Raw genomic sequence first — 21,229 nt, 5'->3', positions numbered from 1 at the left:
CAAAGATCTGCTGGAGAGAATGGGAAACGGGAAAACTGGAGGACTTCTGGCCTCCCTTTCCCCTGCATAGACACTTTCCCCTGCTGCAGTGTGGCAAACTAAGGTTTTGTGTCAAAAAAACTCCCAGCACCCCCAGGCCTGCAGTTCCCCTCCCACATCACTGCTCAGGGCCTGGGCAGGTGGCAGCCGCTGCGCCTGCTCCGTCCCTGCACGCCCACGTCACAGCCGCAGTGTTCCATGCGCGGAGCCCTCCGGAGCCGCCCTGCGACAAAAGGGTCCCCGCTGCCACACCTAGGCCCCCCCAGCCAGCCAGGCCCCCACTGCCACCTCCCACAGCCCCTCGGGCCCCCTCCGTGCGGCCGCTCCCGCTCCCACCACCGTGACGGGTCTCTGAGCATCCCAGCTCAGCCCTGCACCCTTGAATAAGTCCCTTGTTGGAAAGGGCTATTTTGGGAGGGTCCAGGACCTTCCCCCCTCCCCCAGAGCCTGGCTCGCCGGCTGTAGCTGGAACATTGCTGCTATTCATGCAGCTCCCGACGGCCCGAAGAATGGGGAGCGTCCGGCACATCCCATTCATCCGTCACCTCAATAGCCGGGAGCGCTGGCCCCGGGGCTCCGCTGGCCCCCAGGCACAAAGCAGCCCGGCCATGGCCGGAGCAGGCGCCTCCCATCGCTCTCCCAGCACCGTCTGGACCGATTTTGCATTGATTAAAAATATTCCTCGGCGCCTTTGTAAATAAAGGACGAGGCGTCCCGACACCTGGGTGGGGGGCGGTTGAGGCGACGAGCCCAGCCCTGCTGGCCCTTCCAGCCACGTGGTCCAGCTGCGCCAGAAACCCCTGCAAAGGAAGGGGAGGCGCGAGCGGAGCTCCCCGGCTCTGCTGCCGCCCCGCGCTGCAGAGCCCCGGCCGCCAACCAGGTGGATGGATTCCATTCCTGCCCCTCGGAAGGGGCGCGCAGGAACGCCCCGCTCGGTGATGAATCGCGCCAGCGCCGGCTCTTTGCATCCCGCAGCCTTGGGAGGGATAAATCATTGCCTTTGCCCAGAGCTGAGCCTTGCCTGGGTGAGGGGAGGGCAGTCCTCTCCCCCCTGCGAGCAGCCTGCTGCTCCTGTGTGTGCCCAGACACCGGGACCTGCTGGTGGGGACTCATCGTTGGCTCAAAGCACAAGTCTTCATCCCATCCCCGTTCTTTGCTTTGTTCCGGGCGTGCACTTGGGTCCCTTTGGTATCCACCCTTGGTGAGCAGCGAGGCCGTGGCTGTGCTGGCAGAGAGCTGGCAGTCCCCACATTCAGCACTCGTCCCAGTTCCTTGAGCTGTGGATGTCCCGGAGGCTCTGGGGTGGCCGGGGCAGCAGGTCAGTCTGGGAGCAGTGCCTCTGGGTTGGAGGAGTGTATGTCCCATTCCAGCCTGGGATAAACCAGTTTGGTTCTGACACAAACCACGAGCAGAGCAGGCACCAAGATGGATGTGCCTGCAGTGCCGGTGCGAGGCCCAGCCCCTTGGGATACACTGTGGCAGCAGCAAACTGCTCCTGCTGTCTTGGCTCTGCTGTTGACTCCTGTCCTTCTCCTTTTGGCCTCCAGGACGACATGACCGACTCCCTGCGGGATTACACCAACCTGCCCGAGGCCGCACCCCTGCTCACCATCCTGGACATGTCAGCCAGGGCCAAGTACGTGATGGATGTGGAGGAGATCACACCTGAAATCGTGGAAGCCTTTGTCAGCGACTTTCTAGCAGACAAGCTAAAACCCGAGCCCATCTAAGGGGCCCCTGCGCCAACAGACGTTATTTAAAACTAGGTCTCTCTTCCGCCGCTTGTGGATTCTCCAGCGTGTCCTCACGCCCGACCCAGTATCCAACCTCCTTGTGGTGCCTTGTTTTACGCAGTGAATCCTTCTCCTAAGCAAACTCCTTGAGATGCACTTTCAGCAGGGAGTTGTTGGCGTTTGGAGACTTCGCTTGTGCTTCATGGTGATATATTCTCTAATAACCAGGCCAGAACTGTTACCGTATCGTTATTTTATACATGGCACTAGCTAGCAGGCAAATCTTTTTGCATGGTGTTCGTATGCATCAGGCAGTGGGTGGGGTTCTTGGGGCTCTTTTCTTTCTCCTCCCCGCCTTCTTTCCTTTCTCACCACCCCTGCTGACTAAACGACTTCCAGGAAGCAATAAGGAAACTGTCCCCATCGCCCCTGGCCAGTTCTTTCTCTCCCACGAAAGTGCCCTGACAAGGCCAAGACAAAGTCTTAACTGCTGACAACCTCTGAAAGACCACGGCACAGCCAAGCTCTTCCTCCTGGGGGTGAGACCTTCCCTTGTGGGTTTCCCACCCCCCACTCCAAGCACCGACAGCCTTAGGCAGCGCTGGCTGTTGTGTCAGGGTCCATCCCCCTGCCATGGGTGGGTATTCCCTCTGTCCCTCCCACTCTGAGCCAGGAGGAGGATCACCACCGGGCTGCCCTCACCTCTTGTCTCTTCCTTGTGCTCTCCCTGTCCCCTCTCGTCCCTCTCTCTGGTATGAATTGTCCTCTCCCCTCTGTGTTAGTTGATTGAGCTGTTTTTCGTAGGTGTGTCCCAAACTTAACGTTAATGGTGCTGTTCTTTAAAAAAAAATAACCAAAAAAAACCCCTTCCAAACCCTAAGGAAAAAAAACCCTCCCTCCCTAACCCAAGCAGCACAGCCGAGCCCTTGAAAAGTGACATTGTAAAAACTGTACATGGTGATTGGAACTTTGTAATAAAACTGTTACAATGACCTCGTCCCCGGATTGCTGCGTGCTGCTGTCAGGGAGAGGAAACCTGTGTGGGGGACAGGAGCCCACAGCCTAACCCCGTGGAGATTGGCTCCAGGGATTGTGGTTCCCCCGGGCTCACACAGCCCCTGCCTGTGCTGCTTTGCTGGGGTGGGTCAGAGCTGCCCGGGAGGGAGGGAGCCCTTTGGCAGCCCCTGGGGCGTTCCCGGCCTGAATAGCCCGTGTTGTGCAAGCCCTGCTTCTCCCTTTCAGCTCATTAGTCAGCCATGGCAGGATTAGGGCCTCCCCTTTTATCCTGCTGCAGCTTCCCGCCCTGCCAGGAGCTGGGAAGGGCCGCCAGCTCGGCCTGCATAAACCCAGCCTGTGTTTTGCACGTTTCAGGGCTTCTCCTGTTCAGCAGTGATGAACTGACTGGGCAGCAGCTCCAGGAGCAGCCCAGCACCTCCCAGCAGCGTGGTCGGGAGTGCTGGAGCTGGGACACCCCACAGCACAGCCACCCCCTGCCAGCCCGGCCAGGGCAGGGTGGGAGCGATGGCTGGAGCACAGGATTTGGGCAAGCACAGGCAGGACCCGTGCGGGCAGCAGCAATCTGGTCTTTGTGACCCAAAACCACGGCCAGCAGCCAGGCTGGGAAGGACACACGCTGTCAGCAGCAGCCTGGCTGGGCCAGCACAGCCCAGGGATCTGAGCTCTCCGTGGATTTCCTGGATGAAAGGGCTGGAGCAGGGGGGAACCAGCTGAGGTGAGGCCAGGGCTGCTACCCGGCCCTTCCCTTCCCTTCTCTCTAGCATCACCGTGTGGCCACCACATCCAGCGGGAGCCACGCGTTCAATCCAGCACTCTCCAGCCTGAAATACTCATTTACTACAAACCAAACAGCCCGAGCTGCTCTTTTATTAACCCTCAAGGAACCAAAGGCAAGAGGTGCTCCTTCAGCACCCAAACAGTTCATCCTGGCACAGGCAACTTCTGCCTGCCATCCTCCCGCTTGTGCCTCCAGAGCAGCTGCCTCTTGCCCTCGAACAGCACGATGCCAGCAGCAATGGCAGAGTTGAGGCTGTCCACGCCTGGCACCACGGGGATGAGCAGTCTCTTCCCCCCCGTGCTGGCTGCCAGCCCCAGCGCGGCCGGGCTCAGGCCCTGAGTCTCCCCTCCGATCACCACGGCCACCGGAGCCCGCGCCCAGTCCTCGTAGTAACGCTGTGCAGCCAGCTCTGGGATTGCTGCTCCCTCCTCATCCAGCTTGGGGCTGGATTTCACAGATTTTGGGCTGGCAGGAGCAGAGCTGGCCCTGCCGGCCGCAGCGTCGGGGTCGTTGTTGTCGGCCACGCAGACCCGGATGCCGGCAGGGAGGTTGGTGGGAACAGATTCCCAGTCCAGGTTGGTGATGATGGGCACACGGAAATGAGCCCCCATGCCTGCACGGAGCACCTTCGGCTCCCACGGATCCACACAGCCTGGGAAGGAACGGGGAGAAACAGTGAGAGCACAGGGATCCCCACAAAGGTGGGATTCAGAGCACAGCCGACCATGCCAGCCAGTCCTTGGGAACTCTGGGGAACATCCTCGAGCACCTCGTTCCCTGCCTTACCCCCGGGCTACTCAAACTTTTCTCTTACCTTTGGTGAGCAGCACTTTCTCACAGCCTGCTCCTGCTGCAGATCTCAGAATAGTGCCCAGGTTTCCTGGATCTCGGATGTTGTCGCAGATGAGGAGCAGCGGCAGGGAGTTGGCGAGCTGGGCTGCAGGGTAGGACATCTTGGCAGGGTCAGGCTTGGAAAAAATGCCTGAGGAAATGAAGTGTGACAGGTTTATGAGTGACCCACCCCAAGGAGAGGCCCGCTCTGAAAGAGCTGGCCCAAATCTCACTAAAGATGTGCTGGAGGAAGTGTTAGGAAAAGCACCACCTAAAGGAAGTCTGAGCAGAGTTTGTCACTTGGCAAGGAAAACTTATTTTCCAGCAATGCTATGTCTAAGGAAAGATTATTAAGAGAGTCATTATCCTAAATATGAAAAGTTTCCCTTTGGGCAGTGTTGCAACTGTATCAGAGGCAACTTACCAAGAAGCCCCTGAGGAGTTACGAGGTCAGACCAGGTCTTAATGTCTTCAAATTTCACCTTAACCAAGCTGGCTCGTTTTATCTCAGCCTCAGGCAGCAGCTTCAGGTGCCCCACGGTGCTGAAGAAGAGTGTCTGTGGCACAGCCCCTGCCTCCAGTGCATCCTTGATCAGCCTGTGCCCCTCCAGCAGGACCTTCCCGTGATTGTCCCGAAACTTCTTCGACTTGGCGATAGTCACCACTTTTCTGTGGGGAAATTATTCAGGGAATGTGGCTGTGATGCTCACAACGCTTTCGGTCTGACCTTCACCAGCCCCTGAGAGCTTCTCTGGGAGGTCACAAAGGTGATCTGAGGGATGGAGCACCTGTCCGAGGAGGAAAGGCTGGGCGAGGTGGCTCTGGGGTGACCTTAGAGCACCTTTCAGTACCTGAAAGAGAGCTGACTGCCACAAGGGCCTGGAGCGCCAGGACAATGGGCAACGGCTTTAAACTGCCAGAGGGCAGGATTAGATGGGATATTGGGAAGGAATTATTCCCTGCGAGGGTGATGAGACCCTGGCACACGGTGCCCAGAGCAGCTGTGGCTGCCCCTGCATCCCTGGAAGCATCCAAGGCCAGGCTGGATGATGCTGGGACAGCCTGCTCTGTGGGAAGGTGACCCAGCCATTCCCCGGCACCTCCAGCGCCTGTCAGACCCCCATTCCTCCCAAGGGCGGCACATCCCCCCCGTCCAGCGGCGGCTCTGAGGGGCAGCGCGGCCGCGCCCGCTCCCCGCGCTCACCCCAGCCTGCGGTCCCCGGGCGCCGCCTTCTCGTACCACAGCCCGGGCGCGGCCGCGCTGCGCTCCACGGCGGCCGGAGGCGGCGGCGGCGGCGGCTCCTGGGGGCTCTGCGGCTGCAGCACCCGCACGGGGCTCCGCCGCAGTGCCCGCACCCCGCGCCGCCCGCCCGGCTCCGGCCGCGGCCCGCGGGGCCTCAGCAGCGCCCGGCGCAGCGCCGCCATCGCAGCGCCCCGTGAGGGCAGCGCCGCCATGGCCCCGCCCCGCGACGGCAGCGCCGCCATGGCCCCGCCCCGCGACGGCAGCGCCGCCACGCAACGCAGCGCGTGACGTCACGGCAGGGGCGCCGCCATGGCCGCCCGCAGGGCGCTGCACTTCGTCTTCAAAGTGGGAGACCGGGCCGGCACGGCGCGCTTCTACCGGGACCTGCTCGGCATGAGGGTGAGCGGCGGGGACGGCCGGCAACGGGGGCGGCGGCGGCAGGGAACAGGCGGTTGTGCGCCCTCCCTGTCGCCGGAGCGCGGCCCAGGGGACGGGGATGGAATGGGGATGGGGACTGGGGAATGGGGATAGGAAGAGGATTTGGAATGGGGACTGGGGACGGGGAATGGGGATGGGGAAGAGGAATGGGGATGGGGATGGAATGGGGACAAGGATGGGGATGGGATGGAGAAGGGGATGGGGACGGGGAATGGGAAGTGGATGAGGTGAGATGGGATGGGGATGGGGATGGGGAATGGGAGGACAATGGGGATGATTATGGGGTAGGAGCCGTGTCCTGCCCATGCTGACCCCATTCCCGCCCGTTTCCCCGGGCCTGGGGAAAGCGTTTCAGGTTGGAGCGAGGGGATCCTCCAGGTCCCCTCCCAACCCAGGCGTGCTGTGGCTCTCCAGGTGCTGCGGCACGAGGAGTTCGAGGAGGGCTGCAAGGCCACCTGCAACGGGTGAGTGCCCCGAGCTGCTACTCACCCTAAAGAAAGGGTTGTGTTGTCTTTTGTTAAACTGCTTCCCTTGGAGCCTACAGCCTCCCACTCTGTGCAGGCGTGGTGCTTATATTGAACACAAATGCCACACCTGTGGATTGACACTTAACTGAATTATTTCTCAGCTTACCAGGAATTACACCCAGTTCCTCTGATTGTTTATAGAAGTGTGGCACTATCAAAGTTCTTGAGTTAAAAATCCCTCCTGGTAGCCCCAAAGGCTTTTGAAAAAGGAATGAAAGAAAGAAGAGGAACACATTTTATTCTGAAGGGGAAGGAATCTTACAGTTTGGTGCCCTTTCCTACCCAGCAATAGGGAAGTGATTATGTAATTGCAGCTAATGAGCAGCCTGTGCCCTTGAAGCCCTGTTAATGAGGGAGAATTGCTTTTATCCTATGGCCATGAACGACAGCCCGGGGTCAAACCTGCCATGATCTCCCTCTGGAAATGCAACCCCCCCTTCAAACACAAATTCTTGCAGCTCTTGGCGGTTCATTCCGATACTAATGACATTAAAAGGTGGATGATGTGGATATTCCAGCCCTTATGATGGAAAATGGAGCAAGACCATGGTGGGCTACGGACCAGAGGACAATCACTTTGTGATGGAGCTGACTTACAATTATGGCATTGGAGAATATCGCCTGGGCAACGACTTCCTGGTGAGTTCCACTGCAGGCAGCCAGCCCTTCCCACCATAAGCTGCTTTGCCTTAATAATTAGAAGCTCATTAGTTGTTTGGGTGGTACCAGCTGTTTTTTTTTTATGCTGTTTGGTCCCTTAAACGCTTCAGTGCTGCTTTTGTGGTTGCCTCCGAGATGGAAGAGCAGATCTGTGCTCACTTAAAGGTCCAGGAAGCATTTCTGGAGCTCTGCCTCTGCTCTGAGTGCAGGACAGCTGGTGTTTGCTGCCAGATCCAACACGGAATGCTGAGCTAGGAAGGACTTGCTGCAGGAAAACACTCTTATATTTACTATTTTAATCATTTTTTGTGCTTTAGTGGCTGGCAGCAGATGGAGCTCTGGTGTTTCCTGTGTGAACACAGGTGACGTCTGTGCATCCACCCCATGGGCTGTGTTGTGTCCTCTCTAGGGCATCACTCTGGTGTCCAGCCAGGCTGTGAGCAATGCCAAGAAGATGGGGTGGCCCCTCAAAGAGGTCACCTCTGGTGTCTTTGAAGCTGAAGCCCCAGGAGGATACAAGTTCTACCTGGAAGACAAGGAACAGCTCAAGCAAGGTGAAATATTTACCCCTACTGGTGTTCAGGGGTATCAGAGTGTGTTTATTTTTATGGCATTTTGTAAAACAGAACATTTTTTTTATCATTTCTCTGTTACTTCTCAAGAGTACTAACGACATTAACTGTGGGTTTAAACCTGTAACACGTTTGTAGCTAACTTGAACTTATTGCAATCCTCAAGATCCCGTGTGGAAGGTAACCCTGGGCGTCTCAAACCTGCAGAAGTCTCTGAGCTACTGGTCTGGTTTGCTTGGGATGAAAATATATGAGAAGGATGAGGAGAAACAAAGGGCTTTGCTGGGCTACGCTGACAACCAGGTGAGTGCTTGAAAAAAAAAAATCACCAATTTCCTGAGAACAGAATCTTAGAAGGGAAAAAAGTTCTTAATTAGAGCAGCTCTGCCTGTGATTGTGTTCGAAGGGTCCCAGGATGAGGGAAGAGATGAGAATCTGGACTCTGTGTTTCAGAAGGCTGATTTAATACATTCTGATATATATTATATTAAAAATGCTATATTAAAACCATACTGAAAGAATAGGAAAGGATTCATCAGAAGGCTGGAAAGGAATAGAAAGGAATGAGTAACAAAGAGTCTCAGAGTCTGACCCTGCTGCATCCTTGACTGGTCATTAATTAGAAACAACCAATCACAGAAGCACATGTTGTGTTCCACAGCAGCAGATAATTAGTGTTTTTCTTTTCCTCTGAGGCTTCTCAGCCTCTCAGGAGAAAAAATCCCAGCAAAGGATTTTCATAAAAATATCATGGTGACATTTTCCCTTAATTGGGAGTGTTTTAATTGCAGCTGCATTGAATTGAAGCTTTTAAAAAAAGCAAAGCTGTGGTTTGCTCTGGCTTGGTGGGAAAGGTGTGGATGGGGGATTTTGGAATCACCAGGTGCTGGAGGAAAGGCTGCAGCCTGGGGAGCAGGGGAGCAGTGTCCCTGGCAGCCAGGCTGGGTTTTTCCCTGCTGCAGTGCAAGCTGGAGCTGCGGGCTGTCGGAGGGGCAGTGGATCACGGGACGGCGTTCGGCCGCGTCGCCTTCTCCTGCGCCAAGGACGAGGTACCAGCCCCGCTCCCCCCAGCCCTTTCCCTTTTCAGTGTGAACAAACCATCCCGAGCAGATAGCTTATCTTCCTGGCAGCCAGCTGATTTCAGTCTGTTTGCTGTTTGCAGCTGCCAGGCATTGAGGCCCTGATGAAAAAGGAGAACCAGAAGATTCTGACCCCTCTGGTCAGCTTGGACACGCCGGGCAAAGCCACGGTGCAAGTGGTGATTCTGGCTGATCCCGTGAGTGGAGCTGGCAGCAGGGGTTAAACTGGGCTGGTTAATTTCTTGATTTATTCCTCCTTGCCATTGGTTAGAACTGAGCTGCTCCCTTTCAGGATGGCCATGAAGTGTGTTTTGTGGGAGATGAAGCGTTCAGAGAGCTGTCCCAGGTGGACCCTAATGGTGACAAGCTGCTGGATGATGTAAGTGACTGCATGTTCATTTTCTTCCTGGTTGGAGATACATGTTATTTTTCTCATTAAAAAATTATATTTTTAATAATTGTTTTCATATTTTTATTTTTAAAGTATTTTATTTTTATTTTATCTATTTATATATAAATTTTAAAGTATTTATTTTTATTTTATCTATTTATATATAATGTTATTATTTTTATTATTATATTTTATTCTTAATTTTTATTTTAATTTCTATTTATCTATATTTCCATTTATTATTTTTAGTATATTTTATTATATGTTTTTATTTTAATTTTATTTATCTATATTCTTATTTTTATAATCTATTAATCCCTTATTATAATCTATTTATCTTTTAATCTATTTTAATCTATTAATTTTAATCTATTTTATTCTCCTTTAATCTATTGATCTATAATCTTTTTAATCTTTTAATCTCTTTTGTAATCTATTAATCTCCCAAAAAACTCACTTCCTTATCAAACCAGGACACATTTTAATTGTATATAATATATAAATAATATATATAATATATTTAATATATAATTAATATATAATCTTAATCATATAATATATTCATTAATTTTTATTTTTATATTTATTTAAAATTTTATTTAATTTATATTATTATAATTTAATCTAATTAGAATTATATAATTATATTATGTTTTATAATATATTTCATAATACATATTATATTCATTATTATATTTTATATAGGATTACATTATATATAAATATAATATACAATATTTTATTATAATATTTTATTATATAATATAATATTATAATAAAATATTATATAATATTTTTATTATAATATTTTATATAGTATTACATTTTATTATATTTCCATATTTTTATCATATATTTCCATATTTTTATTGTTCTTATCATTTTAAAATCTATTTTTAAAACTTAAATTTTTTTTACTAAATTAAACTTAAATTCCTAATAAAAAAAAATCCACTTTTTCCTCGAAACAAATTACCCAGGCTCAGTAAGGAAAATAAATCCATTTTAAATCTCTTGGTGCCCTGGGTGGAGTTCAGCCTCGCCCTTGGGCCGCGCTCAGGTTGTTTGCCGTGGCAGGGAATGTTTGTTTTCAGTGTCACTTCTCCCTGTTCGTGGTTCTGGAATGATTTATCCCTCCTGCGAGCCGAGCTGCTGCTCTGAGCACCCCCTGTCCTTGTGCAGGCCATGGCTGCTGACAACAGTGACAAATGGTTTGCTGAGCACAACATGAAGAAGGGTTCAGCTTAGCTGGAGGAATTGCCGGGCTGCTCCCAGGAACATGCCACTCCTGCTTCCAGTGCTGCCCTCCAGGCAGAGCCCCTGCTGGATTTTGGGTTGGTTTCAGCTGATGTCTCTGCCTTTCCTTCCAAAAAAATGGGGCTGTGCAGCAAAGGAGAGGCTGGCTTCAAAACCAGGGATCATCAGTCAAGAAAACCTCACGTTTCTGTGCTGTTGTACTTGGAAGAAAGGTGAACAGATCCGTTATTTTCTGATTAATTAATTTCCTGATTAATTTGCTTGAGCTGTCCTTTATTTGCAGGCTAGAGAGGAGATTTTGAGGCTACTCCCCCTCTCCAGTGGGGTGCGGGGTGCATCCCTTTATTGAGAAAGAAATGATCTTGCCAAACTGTGTGAATGAATGCTCCATCCTTGTTTCCATTCCAAGGTTTCCCCAACTTCCAGGGGGAAGTTTCACTCGAGGAGCCCCTGGGGTGTTTTCTCGCTGGGATCCTGCCCCTTCTCCAGGGGATTTCCACGTTCCAGGAGGGAGCTGAGGCTGGGCTTTGGGGTTTGTAGCTGCAGTGTCTGCTGAGGTGCCAGGGGCAGCTTGAAGTAAGTTTTGCAGTTAGGTTTTGGTGAGAAACTTTGGAAATAACAGTTCAGGGTTTGTTCTGTTGGAATGAAGTCATTCTGCTTTTGCTGGGAATGCAGGGAGTCATTCCTGGCATTGCTTGTGCCAGGTGTGCTGCCCGACTGCTCATTTTCCTGATGAAAACCATAAATAAAACCCCTTAAATCAGGTTTTCATCATGAAACTGCAATGGGTTTCAGGTACGCTGCCCGACTGCTCATTTTCCTGATGGAAACCTTAAATAAAACCCCTTAACTCAGGTTTTCATCATGAAACTGCCTTGAGTTTCACAGAGATCAGGCAGCGTTGGCACTTCCGAGCTGCACCAGCAGAAATTCCTCGCTGCTGTTTTGTCCGAGCTTTTTTAATGACGGTTTTGAATTCGTGAAATTAAACACGTTGATATTGGAGCACGGCAATTAATGAATGAATGAATGAATTAATTAATTAATTAACTAAGCCTACCTCCGCGCCGCCAGGGGGCGCTGCGGGCGGGCAGGCGGGGGGGGGCGCGGCTTGGGGCGTGACGTCATCACACAACGGGCGTGACGTCATCGCGCGGCGCCGCCATGGAGCCGGCGGAGCGCGGGCCCGCCATGGCGCCGGGCTGTCCCGCGGGCCCGTGGGCCGTGGGCGAGGAGACGGCGATCCTGCACGGCGGCTTCCTGCTGGCCGCCCGCCTGCTGCAGCCGCGGCCGCTGCGGGAGCTGCGCAAAGCCGACTGGCCCCGCGCGGGGGTGCCCATCACGGACGCGCTGCGCGAGATCGGCGAGCGCTGCCCCTCGCCGCGGGGCCTGTGGAAGGAGGAGGCCGTGGCCATCGTGTGGGCGAAAATCCTGCTGCCCGCCCCGCCCGCCGCCGCGGCGCTGGAGCGGGGCTGGGAGGAGGACGGGTTCTTCTCGGTGGGCGCGATGATCCCCGATGTGAACCGCACGGCGCTCTTCGAGCTGGTCAAGGCGCTGGGCGCGCCGCGGCTCCTGGTGCGGCTGCTGCTGGCGCTGCCCCCCGGCGTGTGCCGGGGAGAGCTGGAGAGCCTGGTGGAGTACATCTCCAGCGAGACGTCCCCGTCCGACGTCAGCTTCTTCTTGGACGTGTGGTGGGAGGTGCTGAAGCACAGGGAGGGCCAGGAGGATGCCACGGTGTCGGCGTTCGGCGCGCTCATCCGGCAGCACGGCGGGGACTCCTCCTTGGAGGATGGGCTGCGGCCCCCGAAGAGGTTCAAGGGTGACCCAGGGCACGCCCCAGCTGCCCCCGGGCTGCCGGCGGTGCTGCTGCAGGGGTTGAAGCAGATCCGAGGCAGCATCGCCCAGCCCCGCCTGAGGTGCTACGCCCTGGCCAACCTGGCGGAGCTGCTGTGCCTGTCCTCGGGGCTGGCGCCAGGGGACAGCCCCCTGCCCGTCACAGAGCTCCTGGCCAAGGTCAGTGCCGTGGTCAGCCTGTGGAGCGGTGACACCGAGTGCCAGTACCACCCCTGCGGGCTGGGAGAGAAGGTGAGGGAGGCAGAGAGGAGCGTGAGCCTCCTGTGCCTGAGCAGACCCTCTCGTGAGGAGCTCTTTGGCGGCTTGGACTTGCTCTGCAGCTTGTTGCAGGCCTGGGGAGAGGAGCTGCAGGACGCTCTGAGGGCATCTGAGGAGCTGGGCTTCCAGAGCTACCGGCTGCTGGACGCTCTGAGCAGCCTTGGGAAGAAGCTGGATTTCCTCTCGGAGACCAGAGAGCTGGGGGAGGGCGAGACACGGGTGGTGTCAGAGCTGGCACAGCTCACCAAGGACTTCCTCAGGGACACCAGCGCTGTCCTGGAGGATGTGGACAGCAGCCTCGTGTCTGCAGTTGCCATGGCAATCATTGCACAAAGGCTGGAGCGACACGTGGACATGTGCTCTGTTTTTGCATCTGAAAGGACCTGGGCGTTTTCAAAGGCCTGGGTCGAGTGCCTGGTGGAAAACAAAGCTCTGTTCCAGACCCCTGAGCTGGTTTTGAAACTGCTGGAGACGCTGGTGGACTTTGCCACATCCCACCATGACAAGGAGGCCCAAGAGCTGCAGATGCAAGTGACCAAAGCCATCGTGGAGTGTTACACTGAGCTTTCATTGAGTGACAAAAACAAAGTGATCTCAGGTGTCCTGGCGTCCTGGGGTGGCCCGGGTCTGTCCCAGAACGTGCAGGTTGTCAGGGAGGGGTTCCAGGAGGATCTGAATGTGACTTTGAACCAGATCACAGAGAGTGTGTCTGATGAAGGCCTGGCCAGGGCTGTGGCTTCCGTGGCCAGGCTGACGCTGCTGTCCCCCGAGGCCACAGTGAAGCAGGTTTGTCACCTCGCTGTGGTCAACCTCGGAGCACACCAGTTCCTCGCCCAAATCCTCTGCTCCTTCCCAGCCCTGAGCTTCCTGGAGAGCCACGAGGATGCAGGCAGGCCACGCAGCCTGGTGCTGAGGTGTCTGCAGGAGGCAGTGTGGGGGAAGCTTTCCACAGCAAGGGAAGAGGAGCAATTCCTTCAGTTCCTGGCCTTCCTCATGCAGCCAGGCTCAGCCACCCCGCTCGTGTCCCCTGCAGAAGTGACCAAAGCCTTTGTCCTCCCCTGTTTGAAGTCAGACTGTGCTCAGATTGAGCTGAGCCTGCAGATCCTTAGTAAGGTTTTGGGAATACCGTCGGGCTCAGAAGAGCACTGGATCAAATCCTGCCACCCATTCCCACTTCTCCTCAGCCTCTGCAAACTTCTGGATGGTTACACCAAGTACTGGCATCAGCCTAGGGAGCAGCTCTTCCCTTCCCTGGAGACCAAGGACCTGATTCTGGACATCCTCTGCCAGCTGTGTGAGCTGGTGGGACCGGAGACCGTCCCCTCCTCGGAGCTGTGGGTGCAGTCGCTGGCCTGGCTCCACAGGAAGGTGGCATCGCTGGACTGGACCGTGGGGCTCCGTCTGAAGAAGCTTTATGGGGACCACTTCAAGAACGAGGTCCCAGCGACGCTGTTTGAGATCTGCAGGCTCCCTGAGGACGAGTGGACCTCCCAGTGCTGGCCAGCCTACGGGCCGGGCAGCGGGCTGCTGGCGTGGATGGAGTGCTGCTGCGTGTCCCCAGCCCTCAGGGACACCATGCTGGCCCTGCTCACCGTCAACGTGGACAACCCCGAAGAGGTGAATCTCTTCAGCAAAGGCTTCCTGGTGGCCCTCATCCAGGTGCTGCCTTGGTGCAGCCACGGTGAGTGGAAGAGGATGGTGCCCGTGGTGGAGCAGCTGCTGCGGAGGCAGGTGCTGCACGTGCCCTACACGCTGGAGTACGTGCAGCACATGCCCCTGCTCAACCTCCGCCCCTTCTCCTGCCACCTGCAGCTCTCCGTGCTCTTCCTGCGGGGCTTCCAGCTCCTCTGCAGCTCCAGCTGCTCCGCCTGGCTGCCTCCAGAGGCCTGGCTGCACGTGGTGCAGCTGTACTGCGCCAGCCTCACCGACCTGCTGGCCTCCCTCAAGGCCGCGGCGGGAGCCGCGTCGCAGCCCTGCGCGCAGGAGGTGTCCTTCACCTGCATCCAGCTCTTCTGCCACCTGCTGCACGTGGCCGCCATGCTGCCGGCCGAGGGCTGCGAGGAGCCGCTGCTGGTGGTGGCCCTGGAGGTGCTGTCACAGTACGAGGTGTCCAGCAAGGCCGACGGGTCGCCGTGCGCCGCGCTGCGCAGAGCCAACGAGGGACACTTCCTGCAGAGCGTGACAGGCAGCCTGGGCCACCAGGAGCTGCGCTGCACCCTCCTGCAGAAGCTCAGCAAGCTGGGAGCACGCTCAGAGCACTGATCTGGAGCTTGTGAGATTGTAATAAACCCTTATTTTTCTCTTTTGAGTTTATCGCCTCCGTGCTGTGTTCTCCCGCTAAGCAGTGGAAGTAGGAGCGTGAAGATGGGCAGGAGGAGCCGCTTTGGTTTTCCTTTGGGATAACTGGGCACAGCTGTTGCTGAGCCAAGCTGCCAGTCGTGTGGCTGCAGCCTTGCCTGCTGGCTCTCTGCATTTACACAGCAGCCTCCAGCATCGAAGAAATCACTTCCCTCTGGCTGCCTTGCCACCAGCCCTCTCCTAGTCCCAGGAGAATTGCTGGTTTTGCCACGTGCTGCCTGAGGCTGGAAAGCAAGTTGGAGGCTGGGAATCGAGTTGGGTGAGTTCAGGACAGGCAGGAACCTTTGGAAATCCATGTGTGCTGCTTCTGCCCGGAGGTGGGGGTGCAGCAGTAGCCCCACATGTAACGCCCCCACCCAGCAATGAACAGCACGTGGAAGAGCCAGCGAGTGGTGTGACTCAGAGAGGAAATCTTTATTGGTCTCCTGATAGTAAATAGGGCAGCGTTAGTGCAAACTGAGGTGCCTCATTGGCTGGGGTTTTTTTGGTCCTTACATAAGGCACGTTATTCGCAATGAAAACAGTGAGAAACAACATCTGTAAGGAGTTGCAGGAGTTTGTAACATCAGCTGGTCTCGGTGGTTGCTGTGACTGTGGAGTCTCTGCAACAACAACCACAGGTCGGAAGAGGCCCTTTTTGTTTTTTTACACTGTATCCAGAACAGCAGCTGTGGTTGGGATGAGATCCAACGCCCAAAAGATCCGGGTTTCCCAGAGCTTGGCTGCTGGTTTCAGACAGAATGAAAGGCACAGAGTGGTCACAGGTCTCTGGGCATGGGGGCTGTGCCAGTGCAGTTCCCTGCCTGGAGCAGGCACAGGAGGCTGCAGGAGGAGGAGGAGGCTGTCCTGGCTGCTGCTGGCTGCAGGGGATGAACTCAGCTGTGGTCTGATTGCACACACCCTGTGGTGCAGGGTGGGCTGGGGAGCCTGTACCCATTTTGCTGTGACTAAAAGTGGAAATGGGCCGAGCTGGTCAGCTCAGCATCCTGCTCTGGGGTTGCTGGTTCCTTCTGTGCAGCCCCAGGTCTGTCCCTGGCAGCCTCGTGGGGGTGGGATGGGGCTGGAGGGATGGCCTGTACAGGTGTTTGCAGGGTGTGGTGGTGCCAGCTGGAGGGCAGAGCAGGGCAGGGCGTGCCAGATGGTTTTAAATACCTGCTGAGGGGATGCAGGCCAGATAAAAGCAGCTGTGGTTAGGGGAGGGAAAATTGCACCCCCTGCCAAGGAAGGGCTCTGCATAGTGCCCTGCGTGTTGGTGGTGAGACAGGGACTTGGCAGGCTCCTGTCCCCATCCTGCCCTGAGACAGCAGAGCCATTCCCATGGTGGCATGAGCTTCTGCCCTCCAGCCCTGCTGGGAGCACAGGAATCCCCCAGCACTGTCAGCCGTCTGTTTGTAGTGAAAAGCACCGTGGGGTTGGGTGGAGCTTGAGCCCAGCAGCAGCAGCAGCAGGAGGTGAGGTGCACATGGGAGGTCAGCGGCCGAACAGGGCTGTAGTGTAGAGCTGCGCTCTGTAAAGGTCAGCAAGGCTCTGCAGAGCTGTGCTGCAGCTCCAGGCCTGGCTGGGGGCTGTGACAGGTCCGGCCCAGGCTCCCCATCGCCGCCGCCGGGGCTGGGCCCGCTCCAGCATCCCCGCGCCGGCCGCAGGCTCCTCCGCGCCGGTGTCCGGTGTCAGCGCCGGGCGGGGGGGGCTGGAACAAACCCCTCTCGTGTAACCCTCGGTTCGGCCGTGCCGCGGAGCCGCATCCCAGCAGGAATGTCGTGCTTCCCCCCGCGGCAGGAGGACACGAGGAAAGCCCTCCCAGCCCCGGCCGTGCTGCCCGGCCCGGCGCTGCGGACGGGAGGCGCTTCCAGCGGAGCCGCCGCTCCCCGAGGGAAGGGCCGGGGGCTGCCCCGTGCCAGCCCCGGGCCGTTATCAGCTCCGTTATCTGCTCCGGTGGGCGGGAGAGCCGCCGTAGAGCCGGGCGGCCTTGCGGCAGATGAGCCTGAACCAGTAGAGCTGGGGGGCGATGAGGGAGGCGTTGGCGATGTTGCAGTGCAGGGGGATGCGGAACGGCACCAGGTACACCGGGATCCCCACCTGGCGGGCGTAGGCCGCGTACATGAAGGGGAAGAGGAGGATGCGGCACAGGAAGAAGGTCACCAGGATGAGGATGCCGTTCACCTTGTGCAGGAGGGTGTCCTGCATTTTGAGCTGGGGGAGGAAGGAGGTGAATGTAGGGTGAGCAGCATCCCAGAGCTCCGGGGCACTGGCGGTGCTGGTGACTCCAGGAGGGCTGGAGGAAGGTGGGAAGGGATGGAGGAGGGCAGGGGTGGGGGTGAACGTGGTGCAGGAGAGGGCAGCACCAGCCCACGACACAGCCCCCAGTTCTGGGATGCCACCGGGCATGCTGGTTACTGGGAGAAAGGGAAGAAGGCAACAGTGCAGGGGAGATCTGTGCTACAGCTGTGGGGCTGAGACACCCCCCAGTTCAGCCACTGCCTGGAGAGGGGCTGATGGAGCCTGGGGCAGGGAAATGTGACAAATTGCTGTGGGCTTCCCAGCCCTGAGCCCCATCCCTTCTGACCTACCTGCATGAGGATTTTGCCCAGTGAAACAAAAGGTGTGCTCAGCTCTGCTGTGAAGATGCAGCCCACGAAGAAGTCCCCCAGCTCTCCCCTGAAGTGCTGTAAAGAAAGCCAGCACTGAGCACAGGGCCCTGCAGAGAGGTGGCCAGGAGACAACACCCAGCACGTCCAGGGGGCCCTGGAGTCCTGCAGCAGCCCTCACCTGGGTGATGGGGGTGAGCACGATGAGGATGAAGAGGTGGTGGGTCACCATCAGCCGCTCCTGCAGGAGGAAGCTCCACACGCTGGCCAGAGAGTGCTTCTTCTCCAGGATCCCCTTCTCCTGGCTCTTGTGCCAGTGGCAGAGGTACATGACGTAGAGGTCATAGGTCATGTAGGGAACCAGGACCCAGACATACTCCACAGCCAGCCAGTGCCTGGGGAGGAGCAGCACACACAGAGGCATCACAACAGCTCCCAGCACCTCGCGATGCTCCGGGAGGTGGAAGAGTCTTTGGGACTGAAATGGCAGCATTTCCATGGATTTTGAAGCTGAAAGGGGGTGAATTTTCACTCTGTTTGGCTCAGCAAGTACAGGCTGACCCGGAGAAAAGGTGCCTGGTACGTGTGGAGGACGGATCTCAGTGCTGACCCTGCTGCTGCTGGGCTGTGCCAGGCACTGAGCTCAGCGTGGCCAAGCACAAACACAGCACTGAGGAAGGATCCTGGTTAGCCCCACAGCCAGGTGTTTGCTGCACGGGCCAGAGGCACTGCATTCTTTGGGATCCAGCACCAAGCCAACACCTTTGCACAGGTGATCTCCTCCCTAAGCCCTCAGACCCCCAGAGCTGGTGCTGGGTGGTGAAAACCCCTAATCCTGGGTCTCTCCTGCCTGTCACACTGCACCAGCTGGCTGCCTAACCCAGGGAATGCTTGGGAAGCACGTGGAGAACTCAGAGTTAACCAGAGATGGCTGGCCTGGAGTTTGGAGAGCGAAGCACAAAATATCCAATACAGGCAATAAACCCCCATGAGGCGTTTGTCAGTTGGGAAATAATTGCAGGCAGCTGCCTGTTCCCAAAGCTTGTTGGAATCCTGGTTGCACAATCTGGGCAGCAGCAAGCCCTGCTCTGCAGGGACACCAGCCTCCTTAAAAAGTCCTGCATGAAATCACACTGATTAAAAAATAAAAAAATAGCCAAAACCACCCTTTGCTGTTGCTCGGAAAAATCTAGCTTGGGGCTCAGATCTCTTTTTGCTCTCTTGCCATCCCAAGAAAAAAATTGTTGTTGCAGTTCTGCTGCAGATGGAAAGATGTAAGTGGTGTGCAGCACGGGTGGCGAGTGATTGTGTTTGCAAAACTTGCCCAGGGCTTTGGAGGGCAATTACAGCACCAGCAGTATAACGATTGTCTGCCTCTGTAAATAAACTGGCAAATTTTACTGCAACCTTTGTGATGCTTCCTGGCTCGCTGTCTTGCTGTCATTCTCCGAGGCCTTCCCTGCTGAGCACTGGGCTCAATTTCCTCCAGATTCAAAGAAAATCTAGGTCTCTGCCCACAAAGTGTTTGCACAGAGCCCTTGGCCTTGAGTACACCCAGGCAAGCAGACAGCTCCGGGGGAAGGAGGGCTGCTGGCAGCACCTTCTGTCTGTGTGGCTTTGGGATCCATCATCTGCCTTATCTATACAGCAGACATTTTATTTCAGAGCAAGAAGATAACTCATTGATTGCCTGGGTTAAGCAGGTCTGAGGAATCTGGGTAGGTATCACTACCCAGAGCAAGGCAAGATAATTCATATCTGTGTGTTAAAGACAGATCTGCTATGGCCAAGGTGGCAGCCCTTCCTAAAAATCACCCTGAAATCGGTGTGTGACGGTCGAATTCCAGCTCAGCATAATTATATTCTTCCCTCCTGCAATCTTCTCTGCTAGCCTGGATAATAGCTCTGTTTTTAAGTCTTCTGACCCAGATTACACTATCACTCCTCCTGACAGCCACTTCTGGGCAGTTTATCTCGGAGCACCGAGGACAGGGCAGCAGGATTTTCCTTCAGAGCAAACTCCATCCCAACTTTACCATTTCTGGGCTCTTTCAGAATCCTTTTGACATGCCTTGATGCACTTCTACAATCAGTTCTCACCCAAGGAGACTCCCTACCCCTTCAGAGCTGATGATATCTGTATCTTTGTCTCATACACAGCCCATGTTCCAGCCCGTGTTCCAGCCCATCCTTTGAGGACACTGTGCTGGCAGAGCACCCCCAGGCCTGAGCAAGCTGCTGCTCTTCAGGGGGTGTACAGCCAGCACATTGCCCAACCCAAGTGGGGCAAAGAGGAGCACAAGAAGACCGATTTTCCTCTCCCCTTTGTACGTGCAAGCCTTTGGCAGAGCCCCCTCCAGCCCGAGCTGGCTGAGCCCATCCTTGGCACATCCCCAGGGGGCAGCGGCGCCGCTGGGCTCCGGTTTACCTGTCATGCACCACGTTCTTGCAGCTGAGCACCACCGTGATCCCCGACACCGTTGCCATCGTGGCTTGCACCGTGGACACCAGCCTGAAACGGACAGAGAGGAAAGGGCTCACCCCAAATGTGACCCCACGGGGGCCGAGGCACAGGGCTGTCACCAGGAGAGCTGGTGGCACTGAGATGCCCCTTCCGTGCACACCCCAGCGCCTCGTCATGGCTAGGACGGGTCGGGGTGGCTGTGCCAGGGGGAATCGTGCCAGGTCCCGTCCCTTCCACCCCCGTGGGTCGGTGGAAACGCTGCCGGTTCCCCGTGGGCAGAGGGAGGGAGGGAGAGAGGGAGAGCTGCAGCGGAGCATCCCCGCCCCGACAACGGTACCGCGGTGCGGGTCCGGCCGGGCAGGGCCGGGCGGAGATGGCCGTGCCCGGGGAGAAGCTCTCACTCGGGGGGAGGATGCTGTCACTCGGGGGGATGCCCGCACTCGGAGGATGCCCGTTCTCTGGCGGGATGCCCGCACTCGGGGGGAATGCTTTCCCTCGGGGGGATGCTCTCAGTCGGGGGGATGCCCGCACTCGGGGGGATGCCCGCACTCGGGGGGATGCCCGTTCTCTGGCGGGATGCCCGCACTCGGGGGGATGCCCACGCTCGGAGTGCTGCTCCTGCCGCCGGTCCTATCTCCCCCCGCCGGATCTAGGCTCGGGCCAGCCAAGGACCGTCCCCCGGAGCGTCGCGGCACCCCCGAGTCCAGGCTCACGGCCGGCGGGACTCGGTGCTCTCGGCCCGCCCGGATCGCTCCCGGTCCCCATCCCGGTCCCGGCGGGTCCCGCCGCCGTTCGCGTCACCTCCCGCCGCTGCCGCCCGTACCTGCCGCTGAGGAGGATGCGGTCCTTGAGGCTCCATCCCGGGGCGGCCCAGCGCAGCAACCGGATGCAGAGGATGAAGAGCCCCGGGAAGAAGGCGGAGGCGAGGGCCAGCGTCCGCCACATGGGGACGAGCGCGCTGTCTCCCGCCGCCGCTTGTCAACAGCCGGCCGGGCGGCGGGAGAGCCCGGCTCGGCTGGGCTCAGCTCGGTCCGGCTCTGCTGGGCTGCGCTGGGCTGGGCTCGGTCCGGACCGGCCCCGCCGCTCCCGCCGGGACGCGCCCGCTCCGCCGGGCGGAGGCTCCGCCCCCGTCCGGTTAAACCCCG

The 21,229-nt window shown here is 56.6% G+C and overlaps 5 protein-coding genes across 7 annotated transcripts in view; 3 read left to right on the top strand and 2 right to left on the bottom strand.

Annotated features, from left to right (window-relative positions):
- NXN (nucleoredoxin) overlaps nt 1-2,765 on the top strand; it is a 47,050-nt gene extending 44,285 nt beyond the window's left edge. Inside the window, exon 8 of the mRNA XM_038158033.1 lies at nt 1,587-2,765. Within this exon, the coding sequence (XP_038013961.1) occupies nt 1,587-1,769 (183 nt within the window). The 3' untranslated portion in view covers nt 1,770-2,765. The remainder of the gene's footprint in view (nt 1-1,586) is intronic.
- An 854-nt stretch (nt 2,766-3,619) lies between these two features.
- Nucleotides 3,620-5,858, bottom strand: MRM3 (mitochondrial rRNA methyltransferase 3). Its single transcript, XM_038158034.1, has 4 exons — nt 5,603-5,858; nt 4,823-5,067; nt 4,382-4,549; nt 3,620-4,219 (listed from the first exon to the last, which is right to left on the bottom strand). The coding sequence occupies exons 1-4, from the start codon at nt 5,851-5,853 to the stop codon at nt 3,711-3,713; spliced, it is 1,173 nt and encodes a 390-aa protein (XP_038013962.1). The 5' UTR covers nt 5,854-5,858; the 3' UTR covers nt 3,620-3,710.
- Nucleotides 5,859-5,915: 57 nt separating this feature from the next.
- GLOD4 (glyoxalase domain containing 4) lies at nt 5,916-11,579 on the top strand. The gene is made up of 9 exons (XM_038157688.1): nt 5,916-6,040; nt 6,494-6,543; nt 7,125-7,245; nt 7,676-7,820; nt 8,005-8,141; nt 8,801-8,887; nt 9,001-9,114; nt 9,210-9,296; nt 10,491-11,579. Exons 1-9 carry the CDS (start codon nt 5,951-5,953, stop codon nt 10,554-10,556), a joined length of 897 nt encoding a protein of 298 aa, XP_038013616.1. The 5' UTR covers nt 5,916-5,950; the 3' UTR covers nt 10,557-11,579.
- An 18-nt stretch (nt 11,580-11,597) lies between these two features.
- On the top strand, nt 11,598-14,985 carry GEMIN4 (gem nuclear organelle associated protein 4). 2 transcript variants are annotated; one of them, XM_038157683.1, is made up of 2 exons: nt 11,598-14,358; nt 14,490-14,985. In XM_038157683.1, exons 1-2 carry the CDS (start codon nt 11,730-11,732, stop codon nt 14,951-14,953), a joined length of 3,093 nt encoding a protein of 1,030 aa, XP_038013611.1. In that variant the 5' UTR covers nt 11,598-11,729; the 3' UTR covers nt 14,954-14,985. The 2 variants fall into 2 exon arrangements, with proteins under 2 accessions (XP_038013611.1, XP_038013609.1); XM_038157681.1 differs by having other exon boundaries at nt 11,688-14,985.
- A 33-nt stretch (nt 14,986-15,018) lies between these two features.
- On the bottom strand, nt 15,019-21,226 carry TLCD3A (TLC domain containing 3A). 2 transcript variants are annotated; one of them, XM_038157687.1, is made up of 5 exons: nt 20,908-21,225; nt 20,049-20,132; nt 17,802-18,015; nt 17,603-17,698; nt 16,807-17,225 (listed from the first exon to the last, which is right to left on the bottom strand). In XM_038157687.1, exons 1-5 carry the CDS (start codon nt 21,027-21,029, stop codon nt 16,956-16,958), a joined length of 786 nt encoding a protein of 261 aa, XP_038013615.1. In that variant the 5' UTR covers nt 21,030-21,225; the 3' UTR covers nt 16,807-16,955. The 2 variants fall into 2 exon arrangements, with proteins under 2 accessions (XP_038013614.1, XP_038013615.1); XM_038157686.1 differs by having other exon boundaries at nt 15,019-17,225; nt 17,603-18,015; nt 20,908-21,226.
- Nucleotides 21,227-21,229: the final 3 nt, after the last annotated feature.

The sequence above is a fragment of the Motacilla alba genome, chromosome 19, assembly GCF_015832195.1.
Source record: "Motacilla alba alba isolate MOTALB_02 chromosome 19, Motacilla_alba_V1.0_pri, whole genome shotgun sequence".
Taxonomy (NCBI): domain Eukaryota; kingdom Metazoa; phylum Chordata; class Aves; order Passeriformes; family Motacillidae; genus Motacilla; species Motacilla alba.
The sequence above is the reverse complement of the archived record's forward strand: the minus strand, read 5'-3'. Positions and strand labels throughout refer to the sequence as shown.